Genomic DNA, 15,355 nt, shown 5'->3' with positions numbered 1-15,355 from the left:
AGAAAAATTGCTTAGAATTTGATTAGAAACATTACTGGTACCTGTGGAGCAGAGAAGTAATTTCCTAGGGATTGGTTTCCACTCACGTAAGCATTTCCAAAAACGCTAATGCTAAACTAATAGATGTGAAATATTAGACTGTTTTTCTTCACTGTAAAGACCCAGCTTGAACACCTGGTTGGAATGGATGACAATTACAAGAGTCAGATATTATCACCAGGAGGCTGAAGACTCTCTCTACTCACTTTAACTCATCTTGAGCTATTCTTTCTTGAAAATGTAGGTTTCTACTTCTCAATTCTGTGACCATTCTTTCGGCCTCGCTCTGCAGTTCTGGGAGACTCTTCTCCAAGGTCTTGTCTGGGGTTCTGAGTGTCTCATTTAGTCTTATAGCATCTTCACTTACAGCTGCAGGGGGCAAAAAATATATATGTACGGGGTTAGGAAGCAAAAAGAACCTATAAGTATCTGCATGTCAACTCTTATCAGCAAGTCAAATGCAATTTGCACTGGTTATTCCTGCTGTGAAAAATAAAGGATAGTTAATCAGTAACAAATGAGAAAATGTTATATGTCTCATCAAAACCTTTACTGTAGCTCACTTTTAAGCACAATAACTACAATGAAGAAGTCTTTATATCCAGTATAAAATATATTGCTCCCATCTTCCTTCCCCTGAAAAAAAGAATTTGCACTGAGCCTTCGAAACAGCAGTAAATAATTTGGGATATTGCTCTCAGAAATAAAGAGAAAGCTGTACAAGCAATGAAAACTAGTTTTCAAATTACTTTTGAAGTACTTCAAAATATTTCATTTGTAGCATTCAGATTTAGAAATCCTAGGAAGAATAAACGATTGGGAAATTTGTAAGGAGAGGGAGAGAAGAAGAATGAAAGACACTCACAGATTGAGAGCTCGTGTTTAGAAGCAGATACACAGAAATGAACAAAAAGAGTCGGAGGGCTGGAATACATGAGGATAGAATGTAAGATATGTGTTTGGAATACCTAAATTATTCATAACTGATAAAACTGTACACATGGTATCATAGTCAAGGACCAACTAAAATCTTTCTACCATAGCACACTATAAGATATTAGAATATAGACTTTCAGAAGCAAGTAGGTGATTTATGATAATCAGTTATGTCTGCAATGTTAAAAAGTACTGCTCCCTTTCCATATGCAGTGGGCTTCTCAGTAACTAATTTCTCTGAAATAAGTTCCTGGTTGCATGTGTACTTCCAAATATCTTAAATCCTTAATTGAAGAAATCATAAGCTGTCTTCCAACAATCAAATAAATGACTATTTCATGGACACATTGTGTAGGTTTAGAGCAAATGACGAAGAAGAAAACTTTAATTAAACGTTTTCAATTTGCTGGTGAGAACTGGGACTTGAATCTTAAAGAGTGGTTATATGTGGGGTAGTGAGGACTGAAACAAGACTATAGTTCAGTTAAAAGGATCATGTCTTGCTTGTAATGCATTATGTTACATATCATTACTTAGTTACCTCTGGCCAGGAATAGGCATATATTCACTTTTTAAAATCTGGAATAAATAAATAGTAATTTAGCTTCCATGAATATTTACCTCAAAAGAGAAAATGGACATGTTATTTCAGCCTTCATTAGTTTCAGGAAAATTTATACAGAGCTTTATCTTTCCCCCCCATCCTCCTCATCTCATAAACAAGTTTTAAAATAATTTTAAAATAATCTAGAAATGGCTCCAAAATAAAGCAAAAGTTTATCCTCAGTTTTTGAAAGACGATGATCTTGAACAGGAAGAATTAAGAAGACTTAAGACTCTTTGAAAACAAAGTTAAAAAAATAGACTGAAGGAGCATACAGTTCCTGTCTATTAATATAGTTGCAGGTGGAGGAAGGAGGAGAAACACTAGGAAGAGAAAAAACTATTTGCACCAAAGAATAAGGCAGAAGAACACACGATGATAAACTAAACATGAGTATTTTTAGATATAAGGTTTTTAGAAGGTCTGTAGTTATCAAAAGAGTTCTGAAACTGTCTTCTATTCAGAGGGTGAATATGTGGGAACTACTTTGAAGATGCATATTAGAAAGTTTATGATAGCCAGGGAGTGGATGCAGCAACCCAGAAGGTATCTTTCAGTCCTTATGCTCAAATCCTCTATCGAATCCTATATTTAATCAATCCTTAAAATGTTGACTTGGCCACTAGGCAAACACATTGATTTTAAAGTCTTTGTCTGCTTCTAAGTGCATACATTTGTTTCACCTCTCAACATCTTCTAACTCTATACTTTCTATTGCTAAACCTGCTTCAGGAAACTTTTGTATGGGTTTCAAACACTGGGCAAAAACTCTGTGCAGCAAAAAAACAAATTTAGCCCTTGTCGTCCTGAATTCATCATCGACTTCTCAAATTCAGCTTTGTACTGAAATATGAAGAACCTGGTATTTTATTTAAAAACCTTGTTGAAAACTTGCTTACTTTTTCATGTCACTTTTCTGACATTTATTTCATGTCAAAGTTGTACATTATAGGGATACCTTAAACTGCTGGTTGATTCAATTACAGGGCATGTACTGGGATGTGTTACACGAGACGCAATATAAAATGTATTTTATAGTACTTAGACAGAATTGGAAGCTTCCCCTTTCAACCAAATGGATTGCATAGAAGCATATCTCTAGATATGCAAGAAGCATATCTCTACTGAACTTAGAACTGTATTGGGAGTTTTGAAGAAAGAAGAGATCAGTATTTTTCAAATAATAATAATATTTAGCAACTGACTGTGATTGCCAATCATTTTCATATTTACCCACCATTATCTAATTTAATAGGTCACACAGTATTTAGGTTCTACTTCTCAAAGCCATCTACAATACTTTTGCTTGTAAGTCTTTACTGTTTTTTGTAAGTGCCGAGAATCACCTTGTGGAAGAGAGTTGGGTCTATGCCACTTCTTAGGTAGGGATAGTAGTAACTTACAATTTCCAGGCAGCAGATGTTCATTAATGGCAGGTAGTAATGCATCTTTGAAGTCATTTTGAGGAATTAAGATGAAGTCTTACTGTACCAAGTGCTAAAGTTACATCAAGCTTTTTACCGATATATGTTTTTAACTTTGAAAATAAACAAATGCAAAGCCCTGTTAATCACTTTATTCTAATTTTCCCCAAGTAACTGAGAAAATCCTGAAGGAACATACTCAATATTTTGCTTGTCTGTGTTCATAAGAAACTGTTGCTTCTTAATGCAACATTTCAATCATGTGACATTTCTCAGTGGACAAACTCTCTTCCTCACTGTGTTTCAGGCCCTCTTCTCCACCATCATTCAGTTTTCCTGAGAAACAATGGGCACATTTTTCTTTTTCCAGTACCTTCAGCAGCTTGGAGAATGCCTTTTACGAACTGTCCAAGAGATTTTGCTCTGTCATTAGTCCTCTCAGCATCCTGCCTCGTTTGCTCACCATCTGCTGTCACCTTGGTAGCCTAGTGAACCAAATTCAGGAAAAGTATAATTAATAAACAGGACAAGGCTGTGCTATGCAATATATAGAACTGTATGCACTGTCTGAATTTATGCTCAAAACTTTCCTCAGGCAAAAGACAATCAATGAATTATTGATCAGATGCATGAGAAATGACACGTTCTGTTCAAATACACAATTAAATTTTATTACCTTTTCCTTCTAAAGGAAATTGGAAGGCTTTATTTTAGGTTCTTAGAAACTCTAGTTTCTTAGAAACTCTAGTTGTATGCAACTGCACACAAAGAGAGACAGGATTAAATTCACTGAATTTGCTTAAAGAAACATTGTTCAGAACCGTTTAATAGACTCTTCAGCAGATACTTTCTGTAATTTCACAATTGTGCATTTTACGATTGACAAAGTGCAGCAGATATCATGACCTCCTTGCTTCTTCCCCTGAGGTGCTCTCAAAGAGACAACCCATGCCAACAAGCATGAACAATTTAAAATCTATGCATTAATGAAACCAAGAAAGAGAGGGGGAAAAAAGTGAAGTAGATTTGTCCAGCTTTAATGCTTGAAGTGGTTTGTTTATAACATATTGGGGTGCTCAGTAAAATTTTAGCTTTGTGTAACTAAAGGCTTTATAATTTTATTGAATCACAGAAGCAGCATGAAGCAAGATGAAGACAGACATCTGCTGCATAACGGAAAACATGTTGAGGAAAGGAATCATCTTAATACTTTCTACTTAGCTCTCAAGATTCCTATTTACCAAACCATTTTTTATCATGCAAAAGCCACTTTAAGCAACACAGCTTGTCAAGCTGCATCATAAACAAACAAACAAACAAAAGTAAAACAAACAAACAAACAAAAAATAGAACAAAACAAGCCACCAGCATGAGCAACAACAATCCACCAGTGTTTGGGTTCTGACTGTCCAGATTGTACTCCCAAGAAATACCTATAAGCACAGCATTATGACCTTTTCAGTCTGTGGGAAATGGCTAGGAGGTTAATAATTCAAAATGAGCTTCTCATGTCGATCTGCTTGAGGGTAGGAAGGCTCTGCAGGAGGATCTGGATAGGCTGCACCGATGGGCTGAGGTCAACTGCATGAAGTTTAACAAGGCCAAGTGCCGGGTCCTGCACCTGGGGCGCAATAACCCCAAGCAGAGCTACAGGCTGGGAGATGAGTGGTTGGAGAGCTGCCAGGCAGAGAAGGACCTGGGAGTGATAGTTGATAGTTGGCTGAATATGAGCCAGCAGTGTGCTCAGGTGGCCAAAAAGGCCAACAGCATCCTGGCTTGCATAAGAAACAGTGTGGCCAGCAGGGCTAGGGAGGTGAACATCCCCCTGTACGCAGCTCTGGTGAGGCCGCACCTCGAGTACTGTGTTCAGTTTTGGGTCCCTCGCTACAAGAAGGACATTGAGGTGCTTGAGCGGGTCAAGAGAAGGGCGACGAAGCTGGTGAGGGGCCTGGAGAACAAGTCCTATGAGGAGTGGCTGAGGGAGCTGGGCTTGTTCAGCCTGGAGAAGAGGAGGCTCAGGGGCGACCTTATCGCTCTTTACAGATACCTTAAAGGAGGCTGTAGCGAGGTGGGGGTTGGTCTGTTCTCCCACGTGCCTGGTGACAGGACGAGTTGCGCCAGGGGAATTTTAGGCTGGATGTTAGGAAGAACTTCTTTACTGAAAGGGTTGTTAGGCATTGGAACAGGCTGCCCAGGGAAGTGGTGGAGTCACCATCCCTGGAAGTCTTCAAAAGACGTTTAGATGCAGAGCTTAGGGATATGGTTTAGTGGGGACTGTTAGCGTTAGGTCAGAGGTTGGACTCGATGATCTTGAGGTCTCTTCCAACCTAGAAATTCTGTGATTCTGTGATTCTCTTACTTGAGCTGTACTGGTAACATTTGTTCTGGTAATATTTTCTGTTACCAGAAATCTATTTCATTAATAGTCAAAGAGAGATAGCATCACATTTAACACATTGCCTGATTAGCTTCTACATGGAAGCCCTCAAGACACATCAGGACAGCTGGGTTCCTGAAATGAAATCCCCGGCACTATCATACCACTTACAATTTTGGTCTACTTCAGAGTGGTTACTGTGCGAATAATTTATATGAAAATGTTTGAGGTAAATAGAATGACAGAGGAAGAACTAGCAACCTGTATTAGACGGGGGGAAGATGGTTGTATTTTTATCCATGTGTCAGTTGAAAAACATGGCTTTTCATAGTTATACAGCTTTGATCACGTTATTGGTCACTTCTGCTAAGAATTACAAAACTCCTTTATCTGTCTGGATACAGAGCTGAAATATTGTCAAAGTGAGTAGTAAAGGTAATTGGGATAGGAAAAAGGCAAAAATACAGAATGGTCTTGATGGACCACTGCTTTAATCCAGCTTTGCATCTCTGATGTCATTTCATTCTTCATGTAATTGAGAACTACCTTATTATTTATTGTCCCATCCTCCACAATGAGCCTTTTATTCTTTGTCTTATATTTTCTTAGAATTTTCCCATTCACTTGTATTATATTCTACAATATTTCTAAGTACTTTACTACAAATGGTGTTCTATAACTTACATAGACTTTTCTCATTTTTGATTACTTTTTCCACATTCGTATTAATTCCAATTGGGCACTTTAAGCTTTCAATATTTATGACTGAATGGCAGGCACTAAATTTTCATACACATTAATCTGCCATCAAACTGTTTCCATTTTCTCTCTGTGACAGTTCTCTTTAGTACTTAAATCCCATCCAGTCCTACTGTCTGCTTTCTGTATTTAGCCATAATTTGCTTTGCTGAAAAATAACCTTTCACTTCATTTTCTGGTCTAGCATTAACTCCATAAACCAAGTTAAATGGCAAGTATCTTTCACATTGTACCTAGCCATTCTATGGATAATTAAATGTTTCCATTAGTTAATAAAGTCCTACTCATTCGCTACATATTCAGTTTACTACAGTTCATCATTTCCATAAAGTCAGAATTCAGCTACTAAGTTTAAAGACGCACAACAATCTTTTTCTGGGGGAGGAATAAAAGTCACAAAGACTGAGTCCAGAGCAAGGTTTGGAATGAATTTTTGAGAAGTATGGACACAAGTGAGACCTGTTGGCATAACAGAGATCTCCATCATGGAAATCTGGTAAAACAACTAGATGAGACCACATTGCCGCAGACCACAAAAGGAGGGCAAACTCATAACTCTCTGTATAGATAGAAGGTCTTGAATCACCTTCTAAATGCTTCTAACTATTGCCAGCTACTTCCACAAATTTATGAGCTCAAGGAATTCAACGGTATAGGAGAAATGAAGAAGTTTACAGTCAAAAGAAGTATTTCAATTAAAAGGAAGTGATTCTGATCCCTGACTTTCCTGAAGTCTCTGAAGGTACCCCATTAGAAGGTGTATTTGACTAAAGTAGTGGGCTAATAGGATGTGAAAAATCTGACGTCTACCTCAGGTGGTAGATGTAGAAATGCATATGCAAGTATGTAAGAATGTAATCAGTTTAAGAGCAAGAGAAGAGGATCTTCTTGTAGAGAATACGTAGTACAATTTGGCAGTGAATGAAACAAAGAATATGATGAGGAAAAATAAAAAAGCTGCACCAATGGAAGAGATGACTTGTTGAAAAGTTTTGTAGTGAGAAAATACTGTTGTCTTCTACATTTTGTCTTAAAATGTGTAGAAATTTTTCCTCATGGTAAAAAGTGTCTTCACTAATCTTCATCAGCCTTTATCCTTATCACTACTGGTTTCACTTGGAAAAGTCTAGTGAGCCTCTAGTGAGATTTGTGCAGAAAGTTTGCTAGTTATAGTCATACTAGCCGTTACATAGTATTCAGCTATATCTTCACATAAAAATGAGACTTCAATGTGCTACATCAGGATCCACTCTTCTTTTTGGTACATTGATCCTATTTACAAATATAGAAAGATAAGTGTAGGACTTAGCACCATGTGATAGTCCTCAAAATAAAAACTAAAGTCCAGTCGAATTAACTACATGTATTCTCCATATGAAAAATGGAAATCATAAGCCAACTTACTAGTTACAACAAGGGAAAACTGCAGAAATGGAAGTGGTGTTAATCTGTCTACCATGCTAAACTCCCTAAGATCACATTCTGAATGTTTTCCCTTTTAAGACTAGTCCATAGAAATTCAGAATTTGCAACATATTTTAGGTATTCTCCATGCAGGATTGAAATTTATTTAATTTTCATTGTATTGGGCAGGGGGTGCAGGTGGTAATTGGAAAAGGATATTAAAAAGAACAACTGTGCGAAGGAAAAAATTATTAGCTTAAGATTGAAAAATCTTAATAATTAATTATTAATTAATAATCTTAATAATTAATACAAGAAATATAATTTTCCCTGTCTGTAGGGCTGTCATGAGTTAAAAACCTGCCTTGATTTAGCAATCTTTCTTTATGCTCACATACATACACTCGTATGCATATATGTGTGTGGAGGTATGTATACATACACATATGAGCGTGCATATATACATACAATACAGATGTTTTCTTATCCTCTCAAGGTTTCATGGAGTTCGTCAAAATTGAATATAATGCACATAAACAAACCAATTTCTTTGAGAATTTTGGTTCTGCAAGGCATGAACAATTTTAAGACAGAATGCTAAAACTACAGGGGGGATAGGTAAATTCTCTCAGGTGTATACAGTAATCAGTGTTTTGCTTGTTTCATTATTTTAATGCAGGGAAGCACCTACTTATGAACATGAGTTTTGCTAGTCTGTTACATTAATGCCTTTGGGACAGCTGTGTTTTTATCGTGGCTGGTCCATTGCCCTACTTTTTGTCCACTAGGTGGCGCAATTTATATTATTTTCTTAGACGATGTCTTTCTGACCAAATAAAGGTCTATACTGAAATAAAACTTTCATAATAAAAAGAGTAAATCGCACATCGATTGAAATCCAAAAACCTATCGCTTTCTTCATAAATGAATTATATAATGCACAATAAACACACACTGCAATATTTGAATTCTCCCTTTAAATATTATTCTCATTTGAATTACTTCATTCGTTGACTCTTAATGACAAGTTATTTGCTAAACCAGAGACATTCACTAGCTTGCTATAAAATTTCCTTAAAATTAGTGCATCAACCTAGGCTACCATTTCCTCTACAGCTCCTGAAGAAACCAGACAGCACAGAAGATAACCTAAAAATGGAAAACAAGAAAAGTGGAAAACAAGACTCCAAACATGAAAACTATTCCTACAATGGGCTTGAGTTGGCTGGGCAATAAGTAACTGAGTGAAGCTAGTTTACCTGTACTGTGAAAGACCATCTTGCAAGAGAAACAGAATGAGAACTATCTTGATACAGTCAGACTCAGAATATTTGAAACAGAGTATGAGGAGATGATGTTGTTGATGCAGAAAGCAGATAGCCATACGAGAGACCATATTAACATTCAGAAGAAAAAGAAGGGAATCAGGGAGCCTGCTTTCCAAAAGTCTTAGCCAGTCAAAGAAGGACTCCAGCCATGTGAGCAACTGTGTGGTAATCACACGGCTTAGTTACTGTTGGGTTTGTAATATAACCTCTAGCTGATGTTAAGAGAAAGCTAATGAATGCTGTATCAAGACCTCTATTTCCTTTAGTCTCAGATTTTCCAAATAAGATCATTCTTTTGTGCTCTGTATGAGCTCTTACCTACATTATAAAGTTTTACAGAAAATATATCTCAATGTATTGGCCCACAAAAAATATGTTATTAGAGGACTTGCTGCCATTTCAAATACTGAAACTGCATCTTATAATTCATCTATTCATTCATGTTTAATTCATATTCAGGATATTTCCGTCATTATACAGCTTTAACCAAGCCCATAGACCCCAACGTGATCACAGACTTACTCTTGTCAGTAGTTCATCCATTTCTGTCACCAAGGTATCCAGATTTTCCTGTGCTAGCTGAAGAAGTCTCTCTGGAGCACGCTGAGGTGAAAGCAAATGCTGTTGGGGGAAGAGGAGAGTGAAAGTAAAAATCCGTATCTCAGTGCTTCCAACTATTGTAGAGAAGAAACAGGAAAAATTTCCTTTTTGTTACTGTATGCAATTCCCTTTTGTCATATCCATCCAATGTATTTTTCTCAGGACTCTTGACAGCTTTACATATCTTAGTGGAAAGCCAAAAATTAGGCAACATATCACATATAAAATGTGTATCTGCTTTCTGGACAACTAGCATGAACACTATTTTATGTGTATGAAACATCACTTTTTATGTGCCTACAGCATAATTGCTTACATACGTGTACACAAATGAATTATTGCTGCAAGATTTACATATTAAAATAAGCCAAAATAAATAATTGTAATAGCTATTTACTAATTAGAACAAGTTTGAAATAATTAAATCTTAAATTATTCTTCTCTCAATTCTCTACACTTATGGCTGTATTTTTGGACAGATAAATACAGTTATACTGGAGCATGATTGTATGTGAATACATGATCTTTGCTTATGTATTATAAAGGTAGGTACCTTTAATTCCTGTGTCGTGTTCTCAAAACCATACAACAATTTATATGGAGCAGGCAGTGGACCACTCAGGTTAACACTCATGATCATCTGGTTTAGCTGATCCAGGTCACTGAGAAGGAGTCCTGTACATTCATCATCGCAAGCTGGGGGAAGAACAGCAAAGCTGATTTATTTCTGATAAACGTTTAAGATATATGTTTGAGTTAGAAATATTTTATGGAATAACCTAAAATTGTTTGAAAGGTAATGCTCATTTCAGATAATGTACCCCAAAAGCACAGTGTGATAGGAAGTAGAGACAGCAGCTGGGAAAGAAGTTATTGCTTGGGATTTGGTAATGGACAGTAAAATATAAAACAAAAAGAGCAAAACTGGTAAGCTTACCTCATAAAAAGAGGAAAAAATTAATGTTGCCCATTACAGACTAGCCCATATAAAATCGTACATTAGACAAGCAATTTGGAGGAAGTCTGAGAAAGGTGGACAGGTAATTTGGAAAATCTAGGAGCACTTTAAAATCTACAGTACATTTATGGATTTGAACATAAGAAGAACTCTAGAAATCTTACAATTTGCATACTTTACAGTCAATAACAGCATGGCCAAGCATGCTTAACTTGTAATGCAGACAGTAGAAAGAGTCAAGGTAAAAATACTGATAGTTTTCTTTTAAGAAATGTTTTTCCCTACCTCCTTTCACTAACCAGCTTATATTTTTCATGTAAGTTTCCTTGCAAATACTCTTCCTTGAAAATACTCTTTAGCATGAAAAATACTGGTTTGTGCTATGTATGCCAAAAGGAGTTTGCATCCCCCCCTTGATTTCTGTTAACACAAGATATTCTCATAACTCAAAGTCTTGTACAGTTTATGCTACAAAGAGGAAAATTCTTCATCCTTTAGAAAGCAGTTGTGGGAATGACTTCCTGTTTCCATGCATAAAGATGCTACATATGACTGGCAAAGCAAAACAACATCTCAGGAGGTAGAGTGAACTGTGAAACAACAAATTCTCTGGTGATGAACAGATTCTCTGGTGAAGAGACATGGAGGGTTGTACCTAAAATTTTACAAGTATGTAATTATTTCTCTCAATGCTGCTAGGCAGCTCAATGGCTAAAAAAACCACCAAACAACATGTATTTATTTGCAGAAGATGGTAAGTAATTTTCAACAGGGAAGTGCTTTTTTTCCCTGAATTCTATTGTTCATGTATATTAATTCTTTTCTGTTCTTTAAAGTTTTCAGTCACAATTATCTGTTTCTTATTCTGTAGGTTGGCTGTTCAATATAGTGAAAATCTGAGTGAGATACAGAGTAAGGAAGAATAAAGAGTACTAGTTTATTACACCATGAAACTCACATGATGATTAAAAAGGAGACAAGATATATGCTGGATTACTGCAGTAAAAAGTGGGTGCAGAACATCAGATACTGTTATTTTAAGGCTTCCTTTTGCACTTTCATTGCTTTCATTTGCAGACTTCTTCCTCCTATTTCTCAGTATTTTGTTACATAATCTGAACTGGAACTTCTCTGTACTCATTAAGTGTGGGCATGATACATTACACTTTATATGTTTCTACAGGAAATAAATAAATAAATGCCACCCCAGCTCTTGTTTGTTTTTAGAAGTTCCAGAGAACCAGAGGAAATGCAAATTTTATAGCAAACTGACTGCTTTATATGATGAACATCTCTTCTGTAGCTGGCCAAGGAGGTAGGTAACATGATAAACATTTTGCAGAATGCAAAAAAAAAAAAGTGAACTTAGAGCTGAAGAGTTTTTTTTGCCTTTTTTTTTTTTTTTAATTATTCTGATGCATTGCTTTTCACTTATTAAACAAGGTAAATCTATTTATCCTAAAAATTGTCCAAGCAGATGGTAATGAAATGCTAAAAAATTGTTATGTGTTAAGGACAAACTCAATTCACACCAATAAATAAAATAAAAAAGAAAACTTATGAAGATATGAAGTATTCTCAATGAGTAAACTGGTAAGTGTGCTGTGAACATTCAGTATAAAAAAACAGGTAGAAGAGAGGAGCTATATCAAGCAAGGACCACAGCTGAGTATATGAGACAGGACTAAGCTACACCAGTACACAGTCTGAATTGAACTGGAGCTATGGCAAATAATTCAAGAGCATGACTATATTTTATGAGACTAAATTTTTCTGTGTTTTTTATCTATAAAACTGTCAGGATAAATTTGTATCTAATATTAAGTAATGCAGCACTAAATTTAGATCATTACAACACTGCAAGCATGTAAGAGGCAAATCATGCAGTCAATATTACAACATTGCAGCAAGCAACTAATGGATATTATTGCGTTTTCCATTTTCACCGCACTTTCCCATGCACAGGAAGCCCTGTAAAGGATTCTGTCTTACCTCTTGTGAGAAGCATCTCCAAAGTTTGCACGCTAAAGAAATGTTATTTAAAGAAATAATTGATCAAATAGTAAGAGACGCTGCAATTTTATGGACTTATTCCATCTTACAAGGAGAAGATAATGTTCAATAAAGGAATTAAGTGATAGAGCCACAATATGTTCCTCCGGTAGGGTGATTATCTAACAGGATTTCTCTTTAATACATTTATTATTGTTAAAGTGCATAAGATACACACTGCATCTGCATAATGACTAGGTTATTTTTATGTGTGCTTGCAGCCCAGAAAGCCAACTGTACCTGTGTTCTTTTTGGCTGCGCCAAAAGAAGCATGTCCAGTGAGGTGATTCCCCCCCTCTGCTCTGCTCTTGTGAGACCCCACCTGGAGTACTGTGTTCTGTTCTGGGGCCCCCGGCACAAGACAGACATGTACATATTAGAATAATTCCAGAGGAGGGCCATGAAGCTGATCAGAGGGCTGGAGAACCTCCCGTATGAAGACATGCTGAGTGTAGTGATAGGACAAGACATAATGGCTATAAACTAAAAGACCGTAGTTTTAGGTTAGACATTAGGAGGAAATTCTTTACTCAGAGGATGGTGAGGCACTGGAACAGGTTGCCCAGAGGAGCTGTGGATGCCCCATCCCTAGAAGTATTCAAGGCCAGGTTAGATGAGGCTTTGGGCAACCTAGTCTGGTGGGAGGTGTCCCTGCCCATGGCAAGGGGGTGGAACTGGATGGTCTTTTAAGGTCCCTTCCAACCAAAACCATTAAATGATTCTAGGATGTAAGGGAAACCCTGAAATCTCTGATGTGAGGTTGAACTTATGATAGCTATTGATGCTTCATTGTTAGTTTCCTGTTGCATCACAAACACTGAACGCTCATTAGTCTCATTAAGCTTTTGGCCATTACCCTATTTTTTTTTTTCCATTTTGGCACTAATCTAAAACTAAATAATAAAAAACCTTCCTTCCATCCCTGTACTCCTTTTTGGATGGGTCAGAGTGGCAGTATTCTCTGAGGCATCTCATGGTAGTGCATTTTGGATTTGTGACCAAAACAGTGTTGGCAATATGTCCATGTTTTAACTGTTGCTGAGCAGTGCTTGCACAGCATCAAGTCCTTCTCTGTTTCTCTCACTGCCCCCCAGCAAGGAGGCTAGGGGTGGGCAAGAACTGGGGAGGAAAACACAGGCAGAACAGCTGACCCCAACTGGTTATTTCTTATCAGGTGTCATTGTGCTCAGCAATAAAAGCTGAAGGAAAGAAGGAAGAAGGGGGAGACATTTGGAGTTATGCTGTTTGTCTTCCCAAGTAACAGTCATGTATAATGAAGCCCTGCCTTCCTGGGAATGGCTGAACACCTGCATGCTGATTAGAAATGGATTCCTCACTTTGGTCTGCTTGCACAAGCAGTTTTGCTTGGCCTATTAAACTAACCTATTAAACTGTCTGAGCCCATGTGTTTTCTTGGTTTTACCCATCCAATTCTCTTCCCTATCACACTGGGGTGGAGGGGGGGGGAAGAGCGGGGGAGCTGCTGGGTAGAGCTTAGATGTCTACTGGGGTTAACAAACAACAGCCCCCAAAAACCCTAGTAGGGGGTAACTGCCCTATTAACTGCACTAGTAGGCAGTTAAAGGTTCTGGCTTCATTGATATTGCTGCTGGTTTCAGGAGGGTTGCATGATCAATGTATCTTCACTCCAAAATCTAGGCAAATTCAGCTCCAGATCAGGGTCTAAAGTTCTGCCTCAGGTTTATTTCAAACCTTTGTTGTTTATAAAGCCACATTTGCTGGTTCTGATATGGACCGGTACTAGTTAGGTTTATATAGTGCTTGAGAACGGCAAAAGACATTGGGATGTGGGTCTAAACTCAACAGGAACTCACGTATCAAAACCAAAACTAAATGAAAACAAAACAAGAAGAATAAAACACCAAATAATAATAAAGAAAAAAGGTGTGTGTGTGGGGGGGGGGGGAGGGGGGACAACTGATATCTTATCAGCTTCCATGTCAAGTAGGGGTGTCAGTCCTTTACTGAACTCACGCAGACAACGGAACTGTTGTGAGTGCAACGGGAAGTTTAAGACCTCTGTGCCATGTGGGCTCACAGATCCTGTTAGACACACAACAGAGCAGAAGCTAGGCCAATGCTTCATAGATCTGGTGTTACATACATTATCCTTTCCAGATCACTCTGTGAAGGCTTGAAATAAGAAGCTCCTAGCTCCTGCTGAATTGAGGACTGTGTGGGAGCTAGGACATACTCATTTTCACAGATTCTTCAGGATGTGCCTCTGACAAAGACAGCATCTCTGCCTAATGCTGAATTTGGGAGAACTGTGATCATGTAGCTATTGCCTATGTTAGAAGGAAAATATTGTTTCTATGAGGATCAGTGACTAGAAGCTCTCTCTTTATCCTGGGTGCAGCTGGGAAAAACTCCCTCTCCTTGCAAGTACCAGTCTACTTGAAGTACTATAGTTAAGTGTCTGAGACCTGGTATAAAAAGAATCTCGTCCATCTTTGTCTGGTTGTGTAATTTTCTCCTTATTCCAATAATGAAGATTAAATTTTTTAAAGATGTAAGTTTGTTGACTGCAGCATGACTGAAGGTCCAATTTTTTTTTTTTTTCACAAGACTGAGTTAAGGAAAAATTCCTAACAATTAAATAACTGCTTGATCTCACTAGGTCATGATTGATTGCTGTTCCTCTTTAATTTCATATAGCAGAAGCAAACTGAATGCTTTTCTTTTTTTTTCTTTTTTTTTCTTTTTTTTTCTCTTTCTTGACAAAAAATTATGACAGAAGCATCTAAGGAATGGTTCTGCTTTGTGTTGCAACTGAGCTCAAAATATCGAAGCCAAAGTTTTCTGTAAGTCCCCATTGTAGTTACGACTAGTGCCCTGAAAGCATTCAGAAGG

At 37.3% G+C, this 15,355-nt stretch overlaps 1 protein-coding gene across 2 annotated transcripts in view; it reads right to left on the bottom strand.

Moving 5' to 3' along the window:
* Positions 1-15,355, bottom strand: part of LAMA2 (laminin subunit alpha 2) — a 388,723-nt gene that overhangs the window by 90,598 nt on the left and 282,770 nt on the right. For both annotated transcript variants that reach the window (XM_084284185.1, XM_084284186.1), the window contains 4 exons: positions 10,025-10,167; positions 9,394-9,492; positions 3,377-3,488; positions 246-408 (listed from right to left, as the gene is read on the bottom strand). In XM_084284185.1, the coding sequence (XP_084140311.1) occupies positions 246-408; positions 3,377-3,488; positions 9,394-9,492; positions 10,025-10,167 (517 nt within the window). The remainder of the gene's footprint in view (positions 1-245; positions 409-3,376; positions 3,489-9,393; positions 9,493-10,024; positions 10,168-15,355) is intronic.

This window comes from Netta rufina (genome assembly GCF_964035555.1).
Source record: "Netta rufina genome assembly, chromosome: 3".
Lineage (NCBI taxonomy): Eukaryota > Metazoa > Chordata > Aves > Anseriformes > Anatidae > Netta > Netta rufina.
This window is presented reverse-complemented; position numbering and strand designations above follow the sequence as displayed.